General features: G+C 42.7%; 1 protein-coding gene across 1 annotated transcript in view; it reads left to right on the top strand.

The window, feature by feature from the left end:
- The window catches only part of ITGAE (integrin subunit alpha E), a 162,415-nt gene that overhangs the window by 43,783 nt on the left and 91,616 nt on the right, over positions 1–27,016 (top strand). Inside the window, exons 5-11 of the mRNA XM_077480274.1 lie at positions 537–663; positions 5,058–5,129; positions 9,109–9,210; positions 9,304–9,414; positions 19,335–19,450; positions 21,603–21,757; positions 26,535–26,688. Coding sequence (XP_077336400.1) covers positions 537–663; positions 5,058–5,129; positions 9,109–9,210; positions 9,304–9,414; positions 19,335–19,450; positions 21,603–21,757; positions 26,535–26,688 — 837 coding nt within the window. The remainder of the gene's footprint in view (positions 1–536; positions 664–5,057; positions 5,130–9,108; positions 9,211–9,303; positions 9,415–19,334; positions 19,451–21,602; positions 21,758–26,534; positions 26,689–27,016) is intronic.

Here is a 27,016-nt window from a genome sequence, read left to right as displayed (position 1 = left end):
AGATTGGAGGAGCTCAAGGGATTCAGTGGCTGTGAATCAGAGGGTCTAGTGAGAGACCAGGAGCTCAGTGGGCTGAAGAACTACAAGGAGAAGTTGTAATGAAAGTGAAGGAACTGTTACGTTTCTGTTAGGAACTGTTAAAGACTGTTGCCATAAGAGACAGCATGCCTGCACATGCACACGTGGCCTCTTGCTGGAGGCCTTTCCCTGCATGGCTGTCCTCTTATTGAAGTTTCTGAGTCTACTAATTGAACTTGCAACTACTCAAGGGTGTCCTGGCCCTAACCCCCCCCCATAAAAGCTTGTAAGAGAAATAAACATCTCTTTTGCATTCATTCATGCAAGAAGTGTCTGGCGCCCAATAACTTCCACATTGCACCCACTATGCCTCAGAACCCACCACATACAGAAGGATGTCAGCTATCTCTGGCCCTGGAGGATCTCATTATACTGAAGGAGGCTGGAGACCTTGCTACACAGGTAAAGCATATATACTGAATATACTTTAACTTATCCTTTTTCAAATAATTTTACAGACTTGTCAGCAGATCAAGGCACGCAAACATGGAAGTACTACAGGCGAATTAAACGGAGTGTGCTCACTTCGTACTTATGAAAATGGGGATGTTAGGAATTTAACCTTTTCCAATCTTGCAAAAACTGGTAAGGGTAATTATGTTTGACAGGTAATTTTAAATTACATGAATTTGTCAAAATATCATTAATATAACTACCACTGTTCTGGGTGATTTCCAGATAAGGAAAGCCAGCTGATTATGCTGTGAAAGCTTATATTAAATTGTATGTAAAACCCAAAAGTTTTTTTCCGACTGCCTCTGTCCCGCTGCAAAGCTTCCCCTTTACTTTCTGTCCCAGCGATAGGGCAGGAAATGAGAGGAAATCTCCCAAAGAGACAAATTCAAATTCCCATCATAGGGAGTTGTTACGGAATGGAGGCTTTTCCCTTACCTCTTGCTGCAATGACAACTGAACATTTTAAAATTTTCCTTCACTTCACGTCTCTGTTCCAGTGGTCACTGGGACAAATAGAGAGGTACATTTCTACCAGCGAGGACACTAACCGCAATAAAAACTTAGCTAAGGTACTAACCCTTCCCTACACTTTGTAAAACAAACAATGGCTTTACATAAACTTTAACTGGATGAATTCTAATGCCCTGTACACACAGTCGGACATTCCGATGACAAAATCCGTCAGATTTTTTTAAACAGATGTTGGCCCAAACTGGTCTTGCATACACACGGTTGCACAAAGTTGTTGGAAAATCCGATCGTACAGAACGAGGTGACGTAAACCACGTATCATGGGACTATAAAGTGGGCAGTAGCCAATGGCTTTTGTCTCAGAATTTATTCTGAGCATGCGTGGCATTTTGTCCGTCGGAATTGTCTACACACGATCAGAATTTAAACGATCGGATTTTGTTGTCGGAAAATTTCTCAAACTTTTTCCGACGGAAAAAGTCCAACACATGATCAGATTTTCCGACAACACGATCTGATCGCACATTTTCCGTTGGAAAGTCTGACCGTGTGTACCAGGCATAACACAGAAAATGTTACATGGTATAACAATGATATTCAAAATGTAATCCCACACATCTGACAATGTACTGGTGAAAAATAATCACTACAGAGGAATTCCAAATTTGAAAGTCAGTGCTAAACACCCCCCAAAAAAATGTATATATTTGCTAGCAAAGACATAATATGCTCAGTCCCTCAGTAATAAATGAAAACACATAAAATACAGCGCTATATACTCAAAAGACAAAATTTGCCTCAATAAAAGTGCAAACATATTATTATAAACGTTCATATGATGAAGTCCAAAAACAACATAACTCAGCTCCACACACATTCATACCATAACCGCCAGCAATAAAGGCAATATGAGTCCTTTAGTGATCAGAGTCCTTTAGTGATCAGAGTCCTTTAGTGATCAGAGTCCTTTAGAGATCAGAAAATTCAATGCGCTGTAACCATATAAAGTGTAAAATACTGAAAAACGATAGAATTCACATTCCCAATCAGCTGGTTGAGTTTAATATCTGGCTGATTGGGACGTTGGAAGATTATTCACTGTTATTTTCATCATGTGAATTCTATAATTTTTCTTTATTTTGTACTTTAATATGCTTACAGCACTGTAAATTTTCTGATCACTGAAGGAATGATCCTTCAGAACAGAACAGTGGTATTGCCTTTGTTGCTGGCAGTTATTGTATGGGTGTGTGGCACTGATTTAATGTTGTTTTTGGACTTCATCATAAGAACTTTTATAATAATTTGTTTGCACTTTAATGAGGCACATTTAATCACTACAGAGGGTTTTAAAATATCTATGTAGTTAGGTCAACAATAGGATTAAATGGCAGCTCCCATTTTTCCATTCTTACATGTTCCCTTTAAAGTGTATGTTACCCAAAATACAACATATTTTTTTCTATGTGTATGTTCACATTTTTTGTATTTGATAAATTCTAGTCTCTATAATTTTCATGTATTTCTTCCATCTGATGTACCTGGTTTATCCTGCCAGTCACCTTTTTTCCTTGTTCTAAACTGACCACACAGAGCACAGAAGCTGATCTGTTTTGGCATGGTCAGTTTTCATCCTTTGCCTTGCCTTTCAGAGGTGCATACACAAGCATGATTGTTTTGGGTAGTTTGTTGAACATCATGCCTCCCAACCAATCCCAGCCGGCCTCTGGCACCCCCCCCCCCCCCCCCCCCCCATCACAGCCTGCCTCTTGAACATGCCCCTTGCTCAAGTATCTTATCTCAGGCTGAACAGACTATGCAATACAGGTACATTGTGTGTCTGAACAGTGTCCTGTAACCCCCACTATTGGGAAGAAGAGATGGAAGAGATGCATGGTCACATGATAGACATTTTTAAGTTTGTAAAAAGGTAAGAAAGATCATTTCTGAAACTAAGCAAAAGCAGTTATAACACAGTTATAACTGTTTTAGAATATGTCTATAACATTGTATGTTCACAATTACTTTAAGTCCCGAACTGCTAGTTTTTCACAGCCACTGTTGGCTGCATATTGGATGGGTTCCTTATAGCCTGAAGATAGTTAAGAGCTTAGAATCACAGGAAAAATAATTAACCAAACAAAGGTGAGAAAAGTGTACTGAAAATCCAGTCATTCTACAAGAACTGTATGTAGCTGGCTTCAGACTCCTATATAAACTCCATACTATGCGCAGGGGGTGTGCCACCCCAATCACTAGTAACCAATAAGCATATGGCTCTGTGTGCAGGTGCTTTTAACGCGCCCACAAATTCAAAGTCCACGTTTGAATGTCTAAAAAAAAAATTTAAACACTTGTCCAAAATAATCAGTGTGGGAGGGATGATACAGTGGCTTAAAGCCACTGAAGCCGATAGTGTTTTCATAGTTGAGCAGATTAATATCTTTCTGTATTTACAGAAGATGCAGAATAGTGGCAGGATTGTGTTTAGGAGCAATAGAAGGGGAATAGAAGAAGCGGTTTTGTAGATTGTTCAGATGATGATCAAGTGAGGTCAGTGGTCAGACTGATATAACCCTGATAGTACATATGACCTAAAAGTGATCTGCTCTGTGATTGAGTACCTGATTTTTTGTAATGGTTAACAGAGGCCGGGATCGGTGTAGGAGCAGCCTGCTTTATTGAGTGAACAATCACTCAAAACAATCAATGTGAGAAACATTTGCACAATCTCAGGGGAAGCCCACAATGAAAAAATGCCATATTTTTTAAATACTTCAATCAGAAAGAAAAAAATGCATTACAGCTGTTAGATGGTGTGGACAATCATAGGAACCATTCAGACAAAATATGGCATTTTCTTGTTGTGGCTATGCACATGTATCATATTTGTACAGTGATTTTAAAAAAAAGAAATAGACCCCTTGGCAGCCCATAGATGAGTCCGCTCTTTTCTATGTGGGTGTCACAATCCTCCCGCTGAGCTATTGTACTCTGACAATGGGGAGACCTCCCTGCCATCAGAACAAACTAATCAGCGCTGCAGTCTATAGTCTGCAGTGCTGATTGAGTGGGGAAAATCCAACAGTGCAATTGGTCAGTAAATTGACTTCTGTAAAGCCAGGGGGTCCATACATGGATTGAACTTCAGCCGCTCGTTGCTGAATCGTCCAAATTTCAATCCATGTTTAGCTGACTTTAGTCCTTGTCAGAGCTCCCTTTTTACACATGGCCCATGCTCCCAGGCCAGGAGAATATATTACTTTCTGTGCAAAAAAAAGCAGGAAAATCTAAATTTATACAGGAGAGCATTTTATTTCCATTCCAAATGCTGTCTGAAAGCTCAAAGCTTTTGTTACCCCAACACTTCATTTTCCTGAAATGTGTCTGCTGTATCATGTACTTGTATGAAAAAGTATCCTGTTCTCTTTGTATTGCTTCGTTTATGTAAAATCCCAGGTGTTTCTGCTAGTCCCCTTGCTTTCCTCTTAAAACTTACCACACTGAGCAGGAGAACACATTGTGTTCAGTTCTCTTGCTATGCTGGGGACTCAGTTTACTTTCCTTCAATGATCAGACTTGTCCTGACACGCTCACACTGCATAGCCTTTCACTAGGAAGCTCAGTGTGCTGCTGCTTCTCCTCCCCCAGCTCGTATGCAGCTGAGAATAGAGGGGATGTGATCATTTATAAAAAAAGGGGGAAAAAAAGTATTTATAATGTTTTTTATATTTATTCAAAATGTTTTGCCTTTCATTTCTATTTTAAGCGAAATACGTTGTTTTACAAGGTAATCATTTACAATCACTTTAAGTTTAGTTATTTTTTTTAAAACAAGGACCAGGAACAGTACTTACATTGAATGGAGAAGTGTCCCTTGTGCTGGCTGCTATGTTCATTGAAATATTCATTCCTCTGCCCCCATACCCATACACACAGGTGTGTGTTTATGTGTTGGAGTGCACACCCTAATGCAATATGCCACACACACCTATGACTACAGAACATGTTTCTCCCAGCAAATACATTGATATATATTTTCTTTTATGCAGTGTATAGTTTGGTGATGGAGAAAAACAAGCCTAATAACTTGTTGGGCAAAGTGGAAGCTCTGATAAATAATGGTAAGTTGTAACTGAAGTGTTATTGTCAGAAATAAAAGTTAGGAATATACTATAAAGGTTTAACAGATAACATGGAACAAAAACAACAGAGAGCAACCATGCTACTTTTAAGCTATAACACAAACAATACAACTACATGGCTAAATAGCATATGCAGCTGAACAAACTATACCGCTGCGTACACTATTTATACATATACTATTGTTTTTCATTCACATAACCTAGCTAAGGTAATGAAACATAGATGCGTTTTATCCAGTGACCTGAACACCAGAAAGATTTCCCCCATACCTGAGTGGCATATACAGGTATCCTTTCATATCCCTTGAACATAAAATTAAATGTGTACCTCCACAACTGCTAAGGGTAACATTGAGCAAAATGCCATAAAAGTGTGCAATAAATGGCATGTGACCTGGGTGATGAACACAAACCCATATTACAAGCTGGTTACAACAGACTCCATATGCCTGTCCACACACAGAGGAGTTAGAGGAAAGGTAATCTATCTCCTGCCATGCTGAACCAGAAAGGAAAATATGTGTTTCATAGTAAATTCACAAACATGCAAATTGAAAAAAAGATCATCAATGAGAGGGGAGGACATACATAGTAAGGTTCAAGAATTGACCTACAAGGAAATCCATTTTTACACACATCATTGTATTACTTTACATTTTTCAAGACTAAACGTCATGTACTTTTCATGTAGTTGTGCACCCCTTTATTGTATCAAGGTCTTCTTGTAAAGTTTCTATATCCTGCTGTGAAGCTATTACCCTGCTTAGCTTTGTATCATCAGCAAGCACTGATATTGAACTATCTATACCAACCTCCATATCGTTTATGAACAAATTAAACAGAATTGGTCCTAGGACAGGGCCTTGGGGTACCCCACTTACTACTCCAGACCATTCAGAATATATGCTATTTATCACCACCATCTGGACATGCTCCTGCAACCAGTTTTCAGGTATCTATACTATCATCAATACCAACAAACCTTATTTTGCCAATATACAGATATACCACATCCACAGGCAATCCTCTATCCAGATTACAGTTTGTTTCCTCATAGAATATTAACGGGTTGGTCTGCCAAGAACAAACTTTCATAAATCCATGCCAATTACTACTAATGATACCCTTTTTGTCAGCTAATTGTTGGATATGGTCCCTTACCAATTTCTTCCAATAGTTTACATACTGTTGATGTTTGACTGACTGGTCTTTAGTTTCCAGGTATGTACTATATCTTCACCCTTTTTGGAATATTGGTACCACATTAGTTTTTCTCCAATCAGCTGGTGCCATTCTCTATTCTGTCCTTAAAGATTAAGAATAAAGGTTTGGTTATAACATGGCTAAGTTCTTTGAGGACTCTCGGATGTAAACTATCTGGGTCAGGTGATTTATTCACATTCAATTTCTTTATATTTTTTTGACGACTGGTTTCTGTCAGCCACAAGTGTATGTCCTGTGCTGTGTTACTAACAATACAGTCTTGTTTAATATACCCTTCCTTTTCCTTTGTAAAAACTGAGAAGAATGTATTTACCACATTTGCCTTCTCATTGTCACTTGTAACCAACTTCCTCTAATTATCCTTTATGGGGCCAATATTCTCTGACCATGTCTTTTTACTATTATTATATTTTAAACATTTGGAAAGATTATTTTTACTTTCCTTTGCTTTGTGTCTCTTGTGGCCTATGTTAGCCACCCTGATTGTACTCGTACATTTCTTATTGCATTCTTTGTAGTGTTGGAATGCCAACGGTGATCCCTCAGCCTTCTATTTTTTTAAAGGACAGTTTTTTTTTAAGCCTTTTTATGCGAGAATTTAGCCACGCAGGCTTAACTTTAGTTATTTTATATTTGTTGCCCATTGCAATGCACTGGCTAATGCCATTATTTAATATGCCCATTTAATGTCATGCAGTATGGAATGCAGTTTAGTAAAGTTGGCTCTTTTGAAATGTAGTGTCCTTGTGCTACCCTTGTGTCTCCTTTTCCTATGATTTCCATTGAAAGCAATGATTCAATAATCACTGTTTTCTAAGTTATCCCTTATTTCCACATCTGCGATGAGATCTATGTTGTTTGTAACTAGTAGGTCTACCGGATTATTATTTCTAATTGGGGCTTCCACCAATTGACACAAGAAATTGTCCTGCAAGACATTAAGAAATGCTGAATCCTGGATGTCTGAGCAGTTCCATCTGCCCAGTCAGTATCTGGATAACAGAAGTTCGCCATAATAATAAGACTGACCTGTCTTGCTGCCATTTCTAACTGTCAGTCTCCTCTTCATCATTCAGGTTAGGGGGCCTGTGGCAGACACCTGTTGTTAATTTCCCTTTTGCTTGTTCTCTTGGCTCACGCTGCTATCAATAACAGCCAGTAAGGAGGAACTGGTGGGCCTGGCCAAGTCCATTCTGTGTTATAGACACACAGAGCGGGGATTGGGAGTGAGCAAGCACGAGTGTACCCATAGCAAGTGGCTTGCTATGGGGGTACTTGGCAGGGGGAGGAGCCAGGACCGCTTTCTATAAGAAGATGAGGAACAGGGCTGCTCAGTGCAAAACCATGCAGGTGAGCAGGTAAGTATAACATGTTTATTATTTATAAGAAAAATGTGAGCCTTTAGTATAAACGTTAACTAATGAAGAATGCTAGAACCTCTGTCAGATTTTTATTGTTGTCTTTGTCCCTGTTACAGACATCCTCTCACTTCCTGTCTAATAAAATTTTGCACCCAGATCAAAAAGTCATGTAAATCTCTCCTAGGCCTCATGTACATTGAGCATTTAGCCCTGATGCACAGGTGTTTATGTGCGGGTGGAAGGTACAGATGCACTGTCCAGCCCCACTGCTGGCAACCTGCAAAGTCTTTGAGAGGCTGACGGCTGCTGCAGCTGGAAAATGTACCTATTGGTGCTTAGGTTTAGGGCAATATGCACCCAGGGACAAACACACATTGCTTGCAGCGGAACCTCATGCACTGGGGTGAAACACCCAGTGTGCATTAGGCCTAACAGAGCTTCAGATAGAAGTAAAACCTGCCAGGGGTTTCCACTCTATACAAAACAAAAAAAAGTTCTGGCTATAGATGCACTTTAGGCTGTATGCACACAGGCCTCCTGCATTAAACACGGTTGATATTGATCTGGGTGGTATAAACAAATGCTATTCTTCTCAGATCACTTTCTCCTGTGTTTACTTGCTTTTACACTCATTTAAATGCATTTGGATGCATAAAACCAGGCTATCTGGTCCCTGGGTGCACATATTACTGGTTTATATTAAAGCAACTAGACTGAATGCACCTAGACGTTCCTGGCCTGTATTCAGCCATAGAAGAACGTTACTTACTTCCAGATCTGTTTGCACACAATTCATGTATTTCGACACCCAGTGCGCTACTCTATCTGTAAAAGTATTCTTACTGCTTAAGAAGAACTTAAAAATATCAGAATGCAGTAGTAGTAGAAAGTCATTTAACTATGGGCGTTCTAGCAAATTTATACTGACTACCTAATTTAGAGCCTGCTGTTCTGCCAACTCCAGTGAAAGAGAAATGAGCACCTAGGTGACAGTTGCGCTCTTCTCCTCCTTTAAGCCTGTTCTCTCCATCTAGACCCTGAGGTCTAAAACATGTCAGTAATATATAATGGTAAAGATTCTGACTGGCTCACTGTGCTGGTTTACCATCTGAATTGATGCAATACTGAGAAATGAAATTAAAGAAATACTGAGAAATTTAAAAAAAGAGACATTTATGAAAATTATGGCAGTATGATTGTTAGTTTGTTACATTAATATTGAGTTTTTATTGATTACATTACTTGACTAAAGGGTGTAATTTGTATTTTTGGAGTTCTGTTTAGGTAATAAAACTTGATAAAATACGATAAAATACGAGTCATTCATTTCGTGTGCCTTTTTGTGTTTGTTAATTTGTTTCCTTTATAAATAGAGATCAGCAGTAACACATTGGAAATGAAGAATGATCCCAAGGAGATGAAAAGCTATAATAATGACAACAATAACAACAACAATGATGAAGATGATGAAGGTGGTAAGTTAAAACAATTTTTTCTGACCCTTTTTAAAAAATGTGTTATTATATTTTTATGTATGCTCTAAGCAAAAAAAAAATCTTTATAAATAGAGATCAGCAGTAACATAATGGAAATGAAGAATGATCCCAAAGAAATGAAAAGCTATATTAATGACAATACTAACAACAATAATAACAACAATGATGAAGATGACGACAGTGGTAAGTTAAAACAATTTATTTGACTGCTTTTAAAAATTGTGTAATTCTATTTTCTATGTATGCTTTAGACAAAAAAACAAAAAAACTGGTTATAAGAAGCAACCTAGTTGTAATTCATATTGACTTTTAAACATAATGGGGCCTATTTACTGAAACTGGAGAGTACTAAATCTGGTGCAACTATGCATGGTAGCCAATCAGCTTCTAACGTCAGTTTGTTTAATTAAGCTTGGCCAAATAAAATGGAAGCTGGTTTCTATGCAGTGGTGCACCAGATTTTGCACTCTCCAGTTTTAGTAAATAAACCCCAATGCTTGGTTGAAATGCTATTACTGCTCATGCTCCAGTACCAGTCAGAGCACAGTCTTCAGACAACAAAGATTTTGCATCCATTGTGGACAGTACTATGCATTGTATGCTGTGCCATTGACCTGGTAGTGGAAATAGCTAAATGCTGATGACTGCTAATCTGTACAAGTCCTATGAATAAATGCATTTAGATTTTCAGTACAGTTGCTCCTGAGATAACATCAAAGAAGATGCTATATGTAAAGCACAAATAACCTAATATTATCCAGGATTGGTGACAATTTTAGGCCTGTCCAGAGTAGTGATGGCCGAACGGTTCACCCGGCGGTCGTTTCGCGGCGAATTTCGGCTGTTCGCGGTCTGCCCGTTCGGCGGACTATTGGCGCCGTTCGCCCGGATGACTTCCGCGTTTACTGTGTAAAAGAACTTTGACCTGTGATGACACATCCATCATGGGGTACAGGACAGCCAATTGAGACATTACAGCACATGGACACTTGGACATTCCCCCTAACCTATAAATACACCTGATCCGGTGGCCATTTTACATTCTTTCTTCTGTCACTATAGGGAGAGGTTGCTGTGTGGAGCAGAGAGAGATTACAGTGACCCAAATCGCTAGCTATTTGGTACACAAAAGTTCTTTTCAGGACTGGTATAGGTGTTAGGTGTAGTTCAGGATAGGCAGTGCTGTGCTAGTGATTGTTGCAGCAGCCTGAGTGTCTTTTGTCAGTTTAGAGAAAGGGACAGGACAGTGTGTTTGCTGTAGGGACAGTCAGTTTAGTCATCATCATTAGCTGTTAGTATCAGGTCCACAAAAGTGCTATTCCAGTTATTGTTCCAGTAGCCTCTGTTTTGTCAGTTTATATAGGGACAGGCAGGAAGCAGTGTGTCAGGCAGTGAGGGTCAGTTTAATCAGTAGCTGTTACTATTAGTTCCACAAAGGTTATTTTCAGGACTGGTATCAGTGGTATGGTAATAGGCTTGTACACGTATAATATTTTTTCTTCCAAATATAGAAAGAATATTATACTTGACTGCTGCCCTTCTGCTGCAGTCTGCTAATCATTCACAACCCACTCGTTCCACAAAGCTCCTTATAAGGACTGTTAACTTGGTCTGTCTAGGGTGCTACAGTACATAGGGTTGAGTGAGGTACAGTCTGCCATTCTATAAGGACTGGTATCGGTCCACAATACCGTACATAGAGTTGAGGTGCACTACTGCTGACCGCTGCCCTATACTGCAGCAGTCCTTCCTCGGTATAGGGACTGACATACAGTCTGCTAATCACTCACACACAACCTACTTGGTCCACAAAAGTCATTATAAGGACTGGTAAGGTATAGGGTACTACAGTACATAGGGTTGAGTGAGGTACAGTCTGCCATTCTATAAGGACTGGTATCGGTCCACAATACATAAGGTTGAGGTGCACTACTGCTGACCGCTGCCCTATACTACAGCAGTCCTTCATCGGTATAGGGACTGAGAGTTTTGTCACAGGGTCATTTAAAAAATGACAGGCAGAGGAAGAGGCAGGCCCTTCCGCAGTGGTGGTAGGGGTAGGGCAGGAGCAACAGGCTTGAGCCAAAGTGGGAAGTTGCAGAAGGTGCGTTCAATTACTTTAAAGGACGCACCAGACTTGGTTGAGTGGCTCGCTCAGCCTTACTCTTCTGCACCCTCCTTATCCTCTCGATCTGCACCCTCTTCTTCACTCTCTGCTATGTGCACCCCCAAAGACACTACCACCAACAACACCACCACCACCACCACCACATACCTTCCGCTTGAGTCACAGGAATTATTTTCCGATCCATATCAAGAGGACATTTCTGATGCGCAGCCACTCTTGGTATTGGATCAGGAAGAGGAGGTAGCAACAACCGCTACTCAGCAGTCTGACGACAGTACCCAGATCAGCCCAAGGAGGAGGTTGGTCCCCGGTGTTGCTGCCTACTCCGAGATCTCTACTTATAGCGGTGGGGAAGGTGACGTTGATGATGACGTGTCTAGTGATGTCACGTGGGTGCCCACAAGAGAGGAAGAGGAGGGGAGTTCAGAGGGAGATATGGACCAGCAGATAGGGAGGAGAAGCAGGAATAACTTACATTGCACAGGAGGGACAAAGCAGACTGCAAATGTATCAGGAGCGAGTCATCGACCATGTATGGTCACATCTGGCGCTCCCAGGACACCGGCACATGGCTCCGCAGTGTGGGCTTTTTTTAACATGTCCGCTGCTGACAATAGCGTTGCCATCTGCAATCTTTGCAGTCAACGCATTAGTCATGGTAAGCCCAACACTCACCTAGGGACGACCGCCTTAAGAAGGCACATGAGCAGCCATCACCGAGCCAAGTGGGAGCAATGGAACACACAAAGCCACACTGCAGGCTCTCACCGTCCAGCCTCGTCTTCTACTTCTCCTTCTCCTCTCTCCTCACAATTGTTCTCCACTCCACCTTCAATCACACCAAGCTCACGTTTTTCTACAAAAAGGCAGGCTTCCGTGGGCCTAATTTTCGAGCGTAAAAAAATTGATGACGCCGGATAACCCTCTTGCCCAACGGTTGACGGCTGGCTTGTCAGAACTGATAGCCCGCCAACTACTGCCATATAAACTGGTGGACTCGGAGGCCTTTCGCAAATTTGTGGCCATTGGAACACCACAATGGAAGGTCCCAGGAAGGAAGTATTTCTCAGAGAAGGGCATCCCAGAGCTATATGGCCATGTTCAGCGGCAAGTGAATGTATCTCTGGCACACAGTGTCGGTGCCAAGACACATCTGACCACAGACACGTGGTCTAGAAAACACGGGCAGGGAAGGTATATCACTTTTACTGCTCACTGGGTGAACCTTCTGATGGCCGTCAAGCATGTAACCCGTGGCACCCGTGTAGATTTGGTTTTACCGCCACGGATTGCATGCAGGCCTGACTCTTCTTCTCCTCCTCCTCCTACTCCATCCTCCTCCCTCTCCTCCTCAGCTGACTCCTCCTTTTCCGCTGCTAGCGTCTCTTCCGCTGCGCCGCCCAAGCTCCCCAGAACCTATTCGACATGCCAGGTGAGACGTTGCCATGCCGTGCTGCGTCTGTTGTGCCTGGAAGCCAAGAGCCACACTGGCCCGGCACTCCTTTCAGCTTTGCGTTCACAGGCAGATCAGTGGCTAACACCCCTTAATTTGACAGTTTGTAAAGTGGTGTGTGACAACGGTGCCAATCTGCTTAGCGCATTGAAACAGGGCAAAATCAAGCACGTGCAATGCATGGCACACGTCTTAAACTTGGTCGTGCAGCGATTCCTTGTCAAATACCCTGGGGTCCAGGACATCTTGCGGCAGGCAAGGAAAATCTCGGCCCATTTCAGAAGATCTTACACGGCCATGGCTCGCCTTGCTGACATTCAGCGGCGACACCATCTGCCGGTCAGACGTCTTATTTGCGATTGCCCGACGCGATGGAACTCAACCTTCTATATGCTTGGTAGGCTGCTCCAGCAGAAACGTGCAGTTAACGTCTACCTGTATGAACTCTGCGGCAGAACCGGCTCTGGGGAGCTGGGGGTTTTTTCACCGCGCCAGTGGCTGCTCATGAGCGACGCATGCAGACTTCTGCGGCCATTTGAGGAGATCACCAAACTGGTCAGTCGCAGCCATGGCGCCATCAGTGACATGGTACCTTATGCCTTCTTTATGGAGCGTGCATTGCGTCGTGTCATTGATCAGGCTGTGGAGGAGCAGGAGCGGGAAGATGAGGAAGTCGCAATGCTGGATGAATTCCCAGGGGGGGCTGCTCTATCTGAGACAAGTCAACAACAGGAGTCTGAAGAGGAGTCAGAGGAGGATGGTGCCGGGGCGGATGAGGAGGAGCAAGAAGAGCATGCTTTAAACCTTTCTGGGATCCCTGTTGTGCGTGGATGGGGAGAGGAGAATGAAGAGGACGACATTATCCTGGATGATGAGCAGGAGCCAGGCCACCACACCACTTCCACTTTAGTGCAAATGGGGGCCTTCATGCTCCAGTGTTTTAATAGTGACCCCCTTATAAAAAGCATAAGGGTCAAGGACCAGTACTGGGTGGCAACGTACTTAGACCCCCGGTACAAACACAAAATGGCGGAAATGTTACCGCCGTCACAGAGGGCTGTCAGAATGCAGCACTTCCAGGCCTTGCTTCGAGAAATGCTGCATTCTGCTTTTGCGTGCGCTGGCAGAGGAGCAATTCCCACTCCCAGAGAAGGAGTTGCGGGCACCAAACCAACAGCGCATGCAAGAAGAGGCCGGTTTGAAGATGTGTTGGTGACTTCGGATATGAGGTCATTCTTTCACCCGACCCATCGACAGGTGTCATCCGGATCCAGCATCAGGGAACGCCTAGACCGTCAGGTGTCCGACTACATCAGGTTAACGGCCGATGTGGACGCTCTGAGGAGTGATGAACCCCTGGACTACTGGGTGGGCAGGCTTGACCTCTGGCCAGAGCTTGCCCAATTTGCAATCGAACTGTTGGCTTGCCCCTCATCCAGTGTCCTGTCCGAAAGGATGTTCAGCGCAGCAGGGGGCATTGTGACCGATAAGCGTACTCGCCTAGCTCACGACAGTGTTAACTACCTCACATTTCTAAAAATGAATGAGGCATGGATCTTGGAGGAATTCAACACATGTGACCAGTAGACCATGTATATGTCTATAAACAATTTTTTTAATCGAGCAGAGAGACCTTATTTCTTCATTTGGCTCACTTCCTTGTCCAAAAAAAGCACACCGTACTATATGCCCATACCCTCCTCTTTGAAGAGGTTGAGCGGTGTCATATTTCTACTGGGGCTGCTTATTATGAGGGGCTCCCACCATCCTTGTGCTGTGCTGACTTCCTCCTGGGGCTGCTTATTATGAGGGGCTCCCACCGTCCCTGTGCTATGCTGACATCCACCTGGGGCTGCTTATTATGAGGGGCTCCCACCATTCCTGTGCTGTGCTGACTTCCTCCTGGGGCTGCTTATTATGAGGGGCTCCCACCATTCCTGTGCTATGCTGACATCCTCCTGGGGCTGCTTATTATGAGGGGCTCCCACCATCCCTGTGCTATGCTGACATCCTCCTGGGGCTGCTTATTATGAGGGGATCCCACCATCCCTGTGCTATGCTCATTATGAGGGGCTCCCACCATCCCTGTGCTGTGCTGACTTCCTCCTGGGGCTGCTTACGGTGCAGGTGTCAGTGCTGTATATCACGGTGCTGATGTCAGTGCTCTCTATCACGGTGCTGCTGTCAGTGCTGTATATCACAGTGCTGGTGTGAGTGCTTTATGTCACGGTGCTGATGTCAGTGTTCTCTATCACGGTGCTGCTGTCGGTGCTGTATATCACGGTGCTGGTGTGAGTGCTTTATGTCACGCTGCTGATGGCAGTGCTCTCTATCACGGTGCTGCTGTCAGTGCTGTATATCACTGTGCTGGTGTGAGTGCTTTATGTCACAGTGCTGATGTCAGTGCTCTCTGTCACGGTGCTGCTGTCAGTGCTGTATATCACAGTGCTGGTGTGAGTGCTTTATGTCACGGTGCTGATGTCAGTGCTCTCTATCACGGTGCTGCTGTCAGTGCTGTATATCACGGTGCTGGTGTGAGTGCTTTATGTCACGCTGCTGATGTCAATGCTCTCTATCACGGTGCTGTTGTCAGATGACTCTATCACGGTGCATGTGTCATTGCTGTATGTCACGCTGCTGATGTCAGTGCTCTCTATCACAGTGCTGCTGTCAGATGACTCTATCACAGTGCAGGTGTCATTGCTGTATGTCATGCTGCTGGTGATCATCTCCTGCACCCTCTTCTTTGCCTACCCTGGTCCCTGACCTTCCCTCTCCTCCATTGCCTTCTTGCGCTCCACAGTCCTGAATTGTCACAACAATTTCCCATATAAAAAAAGAATGCTTGTAGTTGTCGATCCCAGATTCACCTCATACATGTGTTATGTCATTGGCCATGTGGTGGGACTATGTTTGCAAAGCTATGAATTATTTTGTGGCTGCAAATTTGACCTGTAGGTTTGCGAAGTTCGCCTCCCATTGAAGTCAATGGGGCCCGCCGCGAACGTTTCGGTTCGCGAACTATCGGCCGCGTTCGCGAAACGTCCCGTCGGAAGTTCGTCCATCACTAAGCTCTCTCTCTCACTCTCTCTCTCTCTCTATATATATATATATACATATATATATATATATATATATATATATATATATATATATATATATATATATATATATATATATATATATATATATATACAAGGTCCCAAGGTCCTGCATATAATACATGCAACCTGATGCACCTTTCTTAGGCAGTCATATATATGTATATATGTATATAAATATATATATATATATATATATATTGTCATAAATCAGGTTTCCAGGTATAAATTAGTTGAGCCCGAAAAACAGCCATGACAAAAACAATTGTGTCAATTTTGTTATTCATCATATACAGTATAAAGCAATGGCGGCTGGTGCAGTTTTAGGATGGGGGGAGCCAGACCCCGCTCTTCCTTTTTGACCTCTGCCACTTGGTGAAAATGGGCATGGCTTCAGCGAAATAGTGGGCATGGCTCTGAGGTGGTGTGGTTAGTGTTTGACATGAACGAGGGACGGAGGGAGAGGGAGAGAGGTATGGAGGGACAGCAGGCCCAGATCCTACACAACAAAAGAAATATGTGTATTCTAGAAAGTTTAACAATCAGCAGATAAAGATATTCCAAACACCTGGTGTTAGCACTTCAATCATCCCGGCACCATGGTTGTTATGGTGTCAGGATGATTGAAGACCATTATTTCTACTATAACATTGTAATATAAAATGAAATCATTCAACTCACCATAATGCAAAATCCGTAGGAGCCCTGAGCGTGTCACTAGCCGCGTCACCTGCCACCAGGTGTCCCCAGTGGAGTCCGTCCTTACATCAGGGGCCCCCAATGGAGCCCCTCCTTACATGCAGCCTATGTCCCACCAAATGAAGCAGCCTGTGTCACCACCAAATTGCAGCAGCCTATGTCACCATCAATTGTAGCAGCATGTGTCACCACCAATTGCAGCAGCATGTGTCACCATCAATTGCAGCAGCATGTGTCCCACCAAAGTGCAGCAGCATGTGTCCCACCAAAGTGCAGCAGCATGTGTCCCACCAAATTGCAGCAGCACGTGTCACCACCAAATTGCAGCAGCATGTGTCACCATCAATTTTAGCAGCACGTGTCACCACCAAATTGCAGCAGCATGTGTCACCATCAATTGCAGCAGCATGTTTCCCACCAAATTGCAGCAGCATGTGTCCCACCAAATTGCAGCAGCATGTGTCACCACCAAATTGCAGGAGCATGTGTACCACCAAATTGCAGCAGCCTCACATTAAACCCCCCTCCCCCTTACTTACCTTGCAGTGTGTTGTCCTCTCCAGTGGTGTCTCCTGTGGAGAGGTCCGTCCTCTCATACTTCCTGTTTCCTCTCTCCTGGGCGCAATAGGAGAGAGAAAACAGGAAGTGACATCAAACTCAGATGTCAATCAAATCGCCCGGCCGTAGTAATATATACTACGAACAGGCGGAAGCTACTCGGCGCTTCAGAAAGCGCCACAAGGCGGGCTAAATGCCCACAAATTAAGCGACATGTCTGCTACCTAGTGATTGCATAGACGGGGTGCTTCCCATAGGTGCACTGTGTCTGGCGTCTGAACACAGTGCACTTAAGGGCCAGCTTTAAAAAAAAATGTTTTTTTCATTTTTTTGTGACTGCCTGGAGGGGGGGGGGGGGCGGTGCCCAAGCGCCCCCTGTGGACGGGCCGCCACTGGTATACAGTATATTTATTTTAACTAAAACCAGAGGTAACTTTCTGTACGCCTGTCCTTTATGCTTAGGTTTAATATTTTTTTAGATTGCACTGTATACTATATACAGTATGTCACAAAAGTGAGTACACCCCTCACATTTTTGTAAATATTTTATTATATCTTTTCATGTGACAACACTGAATAAATGACACTTTGCTACATTGTAAAGTAGTGAGTGTACAGCTTGAAAAACAGTGTAAATTTGTTGTCCCCTCAAAATAACTCAGCCATTAATGTCTAAACCTCTGGCACCAAAAGTGAGTACACCTCCAAGTGAAAATGTCCAAATTGGGCCCAAAGTGTCAATATTTTGTGTGACCACCATTATTTTCCAGCCCTGCCTTAACCCTCTTGGGCATGGAGTTTACCAAAGCTTTACAGGTTGCCACTGGAGTCCTCTTCCACTCCTTCATGATGACATCACAGAGCTGGTGGATGTTAGAGCCCTTGCGCTCCTCCACCTTCTGTTTGAGGATGCTGCTCAATAGGGTTTAGGTCTGGAGACTTGCTTGGCCAGTCCATCACTTTTACCCTCAGCTTCTTTAGCAAGGCAGTGGTCGTCTTGGAGGTGTGTTTGGGGTATTTATCATGTTGGAATACTGCCCTGTGGCCCAGTATCCAAAGGGAGGGGATCATGCTCTGCTTCAGTGTGTCACAGTACATGTTGGCATTTATGGTTCCCTCAATGAACTGTAGCTCCCCAGTGCCGGCAGCAGTCATGCAGCCCCAGACCATGACACTCCCACCACCATGCTTGACTGTAGGCAAGACACACTTGTCTTTGAATGCCTCACTTGTTTGCTGCCACACACACTTGACACCATCTGAACCAAATAGGATTATCATGGCCTCATCAGACCACAGAACATGGTTCCAGTAACCCATGTCCTTAGTCTGCTTGTCTTCAGCAAACTGTTTGTGGACTTTCTTTTGCATTATCCTTAGAATAGGCTTCCCTCTGGGACAACAGCCATGCAGACTAATTTGATAAAGTGTGCAGCGTATGGTCTGAGCACTGACAGGCTGACCCCTCACCCTTTCAACCTCTGCAGCAATGCTGGCAGCACTCATACGTCTATTTCCAAAAGACAATGCCTGGATATGACGCTGAGCATGTGCACTCAACTTTTTTGGTTGACCATGGTGAGGCCTGTTCTGAGTGCAACCTGTCCTTTTAAACCACTGTACGGTCTTGGCCACTGTGCTGCATCTCAGTTTCAGGGTCATGGCAACCTTCTTATAGCTTAGGCCATCTTTATAAAATTCCTTTTTTCAGATCCTCAGCGAGTTCTTTGCCATGAGGTGCCATATTGAACTTCCAGCGATCAGTATAAGAGAGTGAGAGTGATAACACCTAATTTAACACACCTATTCCCCATTCACACCTGAGACCTTGCAATACTAAGTAATCACATGACACCGGGGAGGTAAAATGGCTAATTGGGCCCAATTTGGACATTTTCACCTAGGGGTGTACTCCCTTTTGTTGCCAGCGGTTTAGACATTAATGGCTGTGTGTTATTTTGAGGGGACAGAAAATTGACACTGTTATACAAGCTGTACACTCACTACTTTACATTCTAGCAAAGTGACATTTCTTCAGTGTTGTCACAGGAAAAGATATAATAAAATATTTACAAAAATACGAGGGGTGTACTCACTTTTGTGAGATACTGTATTTACATTTTATACTGGCTCTGTTTTAAACATATTCTGTTAATTTTGACAGGAACGGAGATCGCCATAGTCCTCGATGGCTCAGGGAGCATACAACCACATGATTTCCAAAAGGCAAAGGATTTTATATCAAATCTGATGACAAAAATATGGGAAAAATGCTCTGAGGTTTGTCAAAATGTGAAGAGAACAATGTTGAATATCTTTAAATAAGCTAGAACTTAATAAACCAAAAATGTTTTTGCTTTAAAGCATCGTAAGCTTTATCATTTTAGAAGTGTTTATTTAAAAAATAGCTGAGCTCTAATTGTGAATTCCCCAGTGAAAATTAAAAAATCACTAATGCATCACCTGTGATGACACATTTCAATTAGATATATGCATAAAGCAGAACATAACAGAAGAATATATACAGTATACTGTATTTGAACTGTTTTATCTGGTCAAGGATTTCACTTCTGTTTAGCTAGTCTTCTGATTCAGACACCCAAGCCATACTGCATAACCATGCCCTGGACTTTTCTGAAGTTAAAGAGAATACCACTTTGTCCAGTAGACCCCTTTCACACCAGGGCGTTTTGCAGGCGCCTAAGCGTTAGAAATAGCGCCTGCAATCCGCCCTAAAGAAGCTGCACCATTGTGTGTAGTGTGAAAGCCCCGAGGGCTTTCACACTACAGCGGTGCGCTGGCAGGACTTCAGAAAAAAAGTCCTGCCAGCAGCTTCTTTGGAGCGGTGAAGGAGCTGTGTGTTTACCGCTCCTCCACCGCTGCTCCCCATTGAAATCAATGGTGCAGCGCTGTAATACCGCCGGCAAAATGCCGCTATTGCAGCATATTGCCGGCGGTTTTAACCCTTTTTCGGCCGCTAGCGGGAGATAAAAGCGCCCCGCTAGCGGCCGAAATGCGCCGCAAATCTGACGCAAATCTAAAAATAGCGGCGTTTTACCGCCGACGCAATGGGCGGTGTGGTGTGAAAGGGGTCTTAAGGGCACTTTGGGGTATGAAGAATTTATTTTCAGATATGCATATAATCATCTCCTTTACCTCTCAGGATGCAGTGATCAGGCCTGAATCACCAATTGCTAGGCTCGAGCATCATATTCAGGAGGAGAACAGGTCATATACCCAGTGTAGACTCCAAAACAGACCAACACGGAGCTTACACAGGGATTATACTCAGAGCTCAGATGGCAAGGGATCATAGGGATGTTTTGATCCATCACACTACAGGCATGCCCCACTTTTAAGTACACAGTGGGGTTTATTTACTAAAGCTGGAAAGTGCAAAATCAGGCTCACTTCTGCATAGAAACCAATGAGCTTCCAGGTTTTATTACCAAAGCTTAATTGAACAAGCTGGGGTTAGAAGCTCATTGGTTTCTATGCAGAAGTGAGCCTGATTTTGCACTTTCCAGCTTTAGTAAATAAACCCCATTGTGTACTAAAACGTGGAGTATAACTGTATGGGGTTTATTTACTAAAACAAGGTTTTATTGCAAAAAGTTTAATTGAACAAGCTGAGGTAAGAAGATGATTGGCTACCATGTACAGCTGTACCAAATTTTGAGTGCACCAGTTTTAGTAAATCTACCTTTATCTCTGCTGCTAATAAAACCTTTAGGTTCATGCACATGGGTCATTTACAGGCATTTTTTTTAAATCAAATCATTTTATTTCGATTTTGACATGGTATAAACAAAAAAACGATTTTTTTCCCTTTCCAGAAAAAAGCACATATACACTTGCTGGTAGGTCTCTATATAGCTAACTTAGTTATAGTAATACAGCAATATGTTTTTTTGCACGTATTTTACATGCCTAGCATAATTTGACAGTGCTTTCCTGAACCCAGGGAGCAACCACGTAAGTTCTGCCATACACATAAATGACTGTATGTGGCCCTGCTCTTGTAAAAGAAGCACTGGCATTTAACCACACATGTGTATCGCATCAGATGTATTTTTCAATGCAGAAATACGACTGGCACACATGAAAGAAGCATCGGCATTTACTAGATCATGGCTGCAGAGACCCATTGACCTGTATAGTAGGCTCCCCAGGTAATGGAAAGTGTGGGGAGATTTTTCAGAGTGCCAACCACAGATGATATTGCCATAAGTTATTGGACACGTTGATAACAGTATACATTTTCATCATAATTAAAACAGCAATGGGTGTATTAGCTGGGATTGTAGGCAGGATCTTGAAATCTGATGTTGCTGTTTTTATAGGAGTTGGAAAACAAATTCTGAAAACATAGAGCCAATATGAATACACAGTATTTTTTCTTGCACATATTTTACCCTTTATATCTTTTCAGTGTGAATTTGCAGTTGTCCAGTATGGAGAAGTTATCCAAACAGAATTTGACATTCAGGACAGCCGCAGGGACAGCAGCTACATCCTACAAAAAGCTAAAGCTATCAAACAAGTAGGAAAGGTGACAAAAACAGCATCTGCCCTCCTCCATGTCCTGTGAGTAAGCTGCCTTTAGAAAACAGAGCATTTCTTACGTTTGTATGTTTGAAATACAGGGCTAGGGGAGGGAGTGAGGGCAAACTGGGCAGTTGCCCAAGATATTGTAGTCTTTGCACCCAGTGTCATACCCCCACCCTTTGCTTCCTCCCATTTGTCTTGAGGATATGACTACAGAAAAAATAAAGTGGAAGGAAGGAAATTGGTGGGAGGTGGTGGAAGTCTAGTGGCACAGTACTGGCCCTGGGTATATTGGTCCTCATAACATGGCAACACACTTGCTTTGATAATATGACATTTATTCTTCACACTAGATTTGGGCATATAATACTACTCTTGCTATAGTCACATGTAAGGATGAGCTGAACACCCCCCTGTTCGGTTCGCACCAGAACCTGCGAACAGACCTAAACTTCATGTGAACTTTAGAACCCTATTAAAGTCTATGGGACTGGAACGTTCAAAATCTAAAGTGATAATTTTAAAGGCTAATATGCAAGTTACTGTCCTAAAAAGTGTTTGGGGACCTTGGTCCTGCCCCAGGGGACATGGATCAAGGCAAAAAAAGTTTTAAAAATGGCTGTTTTTTCAGGAGCGGTAATTTTAATAATGATTGAAACAATAAAAGTGTAATATTCCTTTAGATTTCGTACCTGGGGGGTGTCTATAGAATGCCTGTGAATGGGGCGCATGTTTTCCGTGCTTAGAACTGTCCCTACACAAAGTGTAATTTCTGCAGGAAAAAAAGTCTTAAAATCACCTGCGGCTATAATGAATTGTCGGCTCCAGTAATACAGAGAACACTCAATGAGTGTTCTCTGTATTATGGAGCGACAATTCATTCATTGATAAAAAAAAAAAAGCGTGGGGTTCCCCTAAATTCAATTACCAGGCCCTTCAGGTCTGGTATGGGTATTAAGGGGAACCCCACGTCAAATAAAAAAAAAATTGACGTGGGGTCCCCCTAAAAATCCATACCAGACCCTTTATCCGAGCACACAACCTGGCAGGCCGCAGGAAAAGAGGGGGGGGGGACGAGAGAGCACCCCCCCTCCTGAACCGTACCAGGCCACATGCCCTCAACATTGGGAGGATGCTTTGTGGGTCTGTAACCCCTCAAAGCACCATGTCCCCATGTTGATGAGGACAAGGGCCTCATCCCCAAAAACCTGGCCAGTGGTTGTGGAGGTCTGCGGGCAGGGGGGCTTATCAGAATCTGGAAGCCCTGTTTAACAAGGGGACCCCTAGATCCCACCCCCCCTGTTTGAAATGGTAAGGGGGTACAAAAGTACCCCTACCATTTCACAAAGAAAGTGTAAAAAATGGTTACATAAGACAAACACACTTTTGAAAAATTCCTTTATAACAAAGAAAAAAAAAGAAAAAAAAAGATTCCAGCGGTGGTAATCCACTCTTGCTATCCAGCAATGGATGATTATCTCTCCGGGGTCCAGCGGCTGATCTGATGGCTGATCTGATCCAGCGATGGGGTGATTTTCAGTCCAGCGCAGTCCATCCATCAACCATAATAATAAACTGAGGAGAAAAAAAGTTTTTTTATATATTTTTTGGGGATATTTATTATAGCAATAAGTAAAAAATATAGCATTTTTTTCAAAATTGACGCTCTATTTTTGTTTATAGCGCAAAAAATAAAAACCGCAGAGGTGATCAAATACCACCAAAAGAAAGCTCTATTTGTGGGAAAAAAAGGACGCCAATTTTGTTTGGGAGCCACTTTGCACGTCCGCGCAATTGTCAGTTAAATTGATGCAGTGCCGAATCGCAAAAAGGGGCTTGGCCCTTTGGCTGCAAATTGGTCCGGGGCTTAAGTGGTTAAAATCACTGCTCCTGAAAAAACAGCCATTTTTAAAACTTTTTTTTGCATTGATCCATGTCCCCAAACACTTTTTAGGACAGTAACTTGCATATTAGCCTTTAAAATTAGCACTTTAGATTTCTCCCATAGACTTGTACAGGGTGTTCCGGCTTTTCAAATTTGCCGTGAACAGCCCAAATTGTTCACTGTTCGCTGAACAGGCGAACAGGCAATGTTGGAGTCAAACATGAGTTCGACCCGATCTCAAAGCTCATCCCTAGTCACATGTTACTATTGTTCTAATATATCTCAACTTTGGCTCTAACAGCATGATGTTGCTATAACTCAGGGGTCTCCAAACTGTGCTCCATGGACCAGATGTGCCCCTTTGTTTGCCTTTTTCTGGCCCTTGGGGTACTATTCCTCCCACTGATTCAAAGCAGTATTCCATCCACTGACACCAACAGAGAAGTGCCATTCCTTACATTGACACCAAGATTGGGGCATTGTAGGGTAGGTTTTCAATATTTATTGATTTACAAGAGGCTTAGACATAATATTTATTTTATTAATTATTTCAGTTTATAATATACTGTATATATATATATATATATATATATATATATACATATATATATATAAAATAAAAGCATTAGTAGAGTAGAGTCCCGGGCGTTCGTTTGGTCCTGTTCAACCTCACTACTTAGTGTGACCATGCGTTGATGCGTTTCGTGAATACGTCTTCAGAGGGCGCCCTCTGAAGACGTAATCACGAAACGCGTCAGAGGGAGTGGTCACGCTAAGTAGTGAGGTTGAACAGGACCAAACGAACGCCAGGGACTCTACTGACAGGCAGTAACGTGAGAGGATATCGGCCTGGTGGTGAGACGTTCGTTTTTGCAGTACTGACAACCTGTGTAGATGCTTTTATCACATTGTTTTTAAAGTAAGAGCAATATGTAAGGAGGGAGAGGGTGTTTACAATAAAGGGTATAACACGATGTTGGACCCCTTGCATTTCTTTCACGCTTAATACCAGCGAGGACACCAGAATAGAGCAGAGGGAGCAGGAGGAAATAAGAGGTGCCTACCTAACGTGATTAAACAGACAGGCTTCTAAGTTGCAAGCTTCTGGTAAGCGGCCATTTAAGGGGATCCACACAGCGGTGCAAACGGTGAAGGTGTAGGACTCTGATCATTGCCAGCTGCACGGGAGGACTCCTTTACTATTGCCCTGCATGTCCCTCATAAATAGACTATTGGAAATATTCTGATGTACCCTATGTTGGACTGTTTTACATTCATTTATTTTCCTTTTAAACCTCTCTTGGATATTGATTGGTGCTAGTCACTCAGACTAATGGTGGCCAAACATATGTGGACTGCATTTTTAGAATTATAGATAATTAGTATTAAATTGAATATGCAGTAAAGCGCTGTTAGTGCTTGATTCTTTTTTAGGCCAATCACATCAGTTGTATTGTTACGTTGATACATAATAGCTGCTAAATGATAAGAAGAGAGAGATTGGTATTCTAGCAATAGAATCTAATTTTACTGTTTTACTTGAGGTCAGATATATGTGCATGTAGTATATATTTTCGGGTTTGTTGTGAAAATTCTTATGAACTGTTGCTGTAAAGCTGGCAAGTAAAGACATTAATTTTGCAACTAGAAGCCTCTGTGTGATACTCTCCTGGGAATGAGGTGTTAAGTACAGCCAATGCCTAGGGTGAAGAATTGATTGCTCTACTAGTGCAAACCTGTTTGGCTCTAGAGTGAGTGGAGATGGAGGAGTAGTAGTCCCCTGCCTGATGCTGAGAGAAAACCCCCTCATGCATCAAGTGGCCTTGGTGTTTCATGGGCCCCAGGTGGATGGTTGAGATCCTGAAGCTTCCATTTTGACCACTAGTAAAGATAGCCCTATGTGTAAGAGTACTCTAGGTATGAAGTAGTTTATCTGTGCAATGACCAGGAGGATTAGGAGGACAGGTCTAGGATCAGCATTCATACATGTGAATAGTATGTGGGTTTGGGCGGAACACAAGTGTGATGCCCTGAAGACCCTGAATGTGTGGACGGGGTCCAGCTGTGCACCTCAGCTACATGGAAAGAAGCTTTGCACTTGTATCACCCATATATGTGGAAGGGCACTGCCTTCTATCGGGTGGCTAAGTTGCCTTGAGGGATCTCATGGGGCCTCAGCATAGCCACCCTTACTTTTGTGCTTCTGACACCACAAGTAGGTCACCACCACAAGTCCAAGACACCACATGCAGACTTACAGAGGTGAGAAGCTGCTCAATCACAAGACGACTGCTCCGCTCACCATCTTGTGATTTATAGCTGGTTGCCTGATCTTAGCTCCAGCATGTTTATTAGGCTGCTCACTGACAAGATGGCTGTTCAGCCTGCTAGCTTGTGATTGACAGCTGGTTGTCTGATCTAATCTCTAATGTGTGTATTCATATGCAGTGTATCGGGTGATACTTCAGTGGGGTTGATTTACTAAAGGCAAATAGGCTGTGTACTTTGTAAGTGCAGTGGCACCCATTTTCTCCAGAGCTTAGTAAATGTGGTAAAGCTTTATTTTGTAAAGAATACCCGATCAGGTGCAAGGATAATTAAAAAAAAAAAAAAGCATGTTTGCTTGCACATGATTGGATGATGGAAATTAGTAGAGCAACACCTTGTTTACTAAGCTCTAGTGAAAATGAGTGCAACTGCAATTGCAAAGTGCACAGTCTATATACCTTTGGTAAATCCACTCCAGTGACGTTCACTATGCATGTTCCCAGCAGGAAATTCAGAAAAAATGCTGGAAAAGACACAGCAGCATCTCCAGTTTTGTAAGGTGAAAAACTTATTTGCAAGCAAAAAAAAAGGTGGATCTAGAGTGGAATTTTAATTTCAATTAACATATTGATACAGCTATTGAAATGCTATTCATTTTTGCAGAGACAACATTTTCAATGAAACTCATGGGTCTAAAGAAAGTGCCACTAAAATAATCTTAGTGCTGACAGATGGAGATATATTCATGGATCCTGTGAATTTAACAACTGTCATCAATGACCAGAGGATAAAAAGCATTGAACGATTTATTATTGGGGTGAGTGAAAATTTTAAATATAAGCGACCGTAATTGTTTTTAGGAAGCTTTCTGATTGTGGAAAAGTAGACCTTCATATCTTACAGCTTCTCATTACAATGCTAGACTAGTGATGGAATTCCAGGATTTCAGGTGCTTTTGCTCCTTTATTCCCCAAAAGAGAAAGGTGCTCTGCTTTAATTTTTCCTCCCTTTCCCCTTCTCTATCCATCCCTCTCTTCCATCCTCTTTAGAATTCTCTTTCCATGTGTTATTCAATTTTTATTTGTTTTTTTTGGGCTCCATTTGGCTTTAGCCTCTGGCCTTTTTATTGGCCTTAGCAAACTGTA

This window comes from Lithobates pipiens, unplaced genomic scaffold (assembly GCF_037356315.1).
Source record: "Lithobates pipiens isolate NorthernLeopardFrog02 unplaced genomic scaffold, aLitPip1_a1.2 Scaffold_16, whole genome shotgun sequence".
NCBI lineage: Eukaryota > Metazoa > Chordata > Amphibia > Anura > Ranidae > Lithobates > Lithobates pipiens.
The sequence above is the reverse complement of the archived record's forward strand: the minus strand, read 5'-3'. Positions and strand labels throughout refer to the sequence as shown.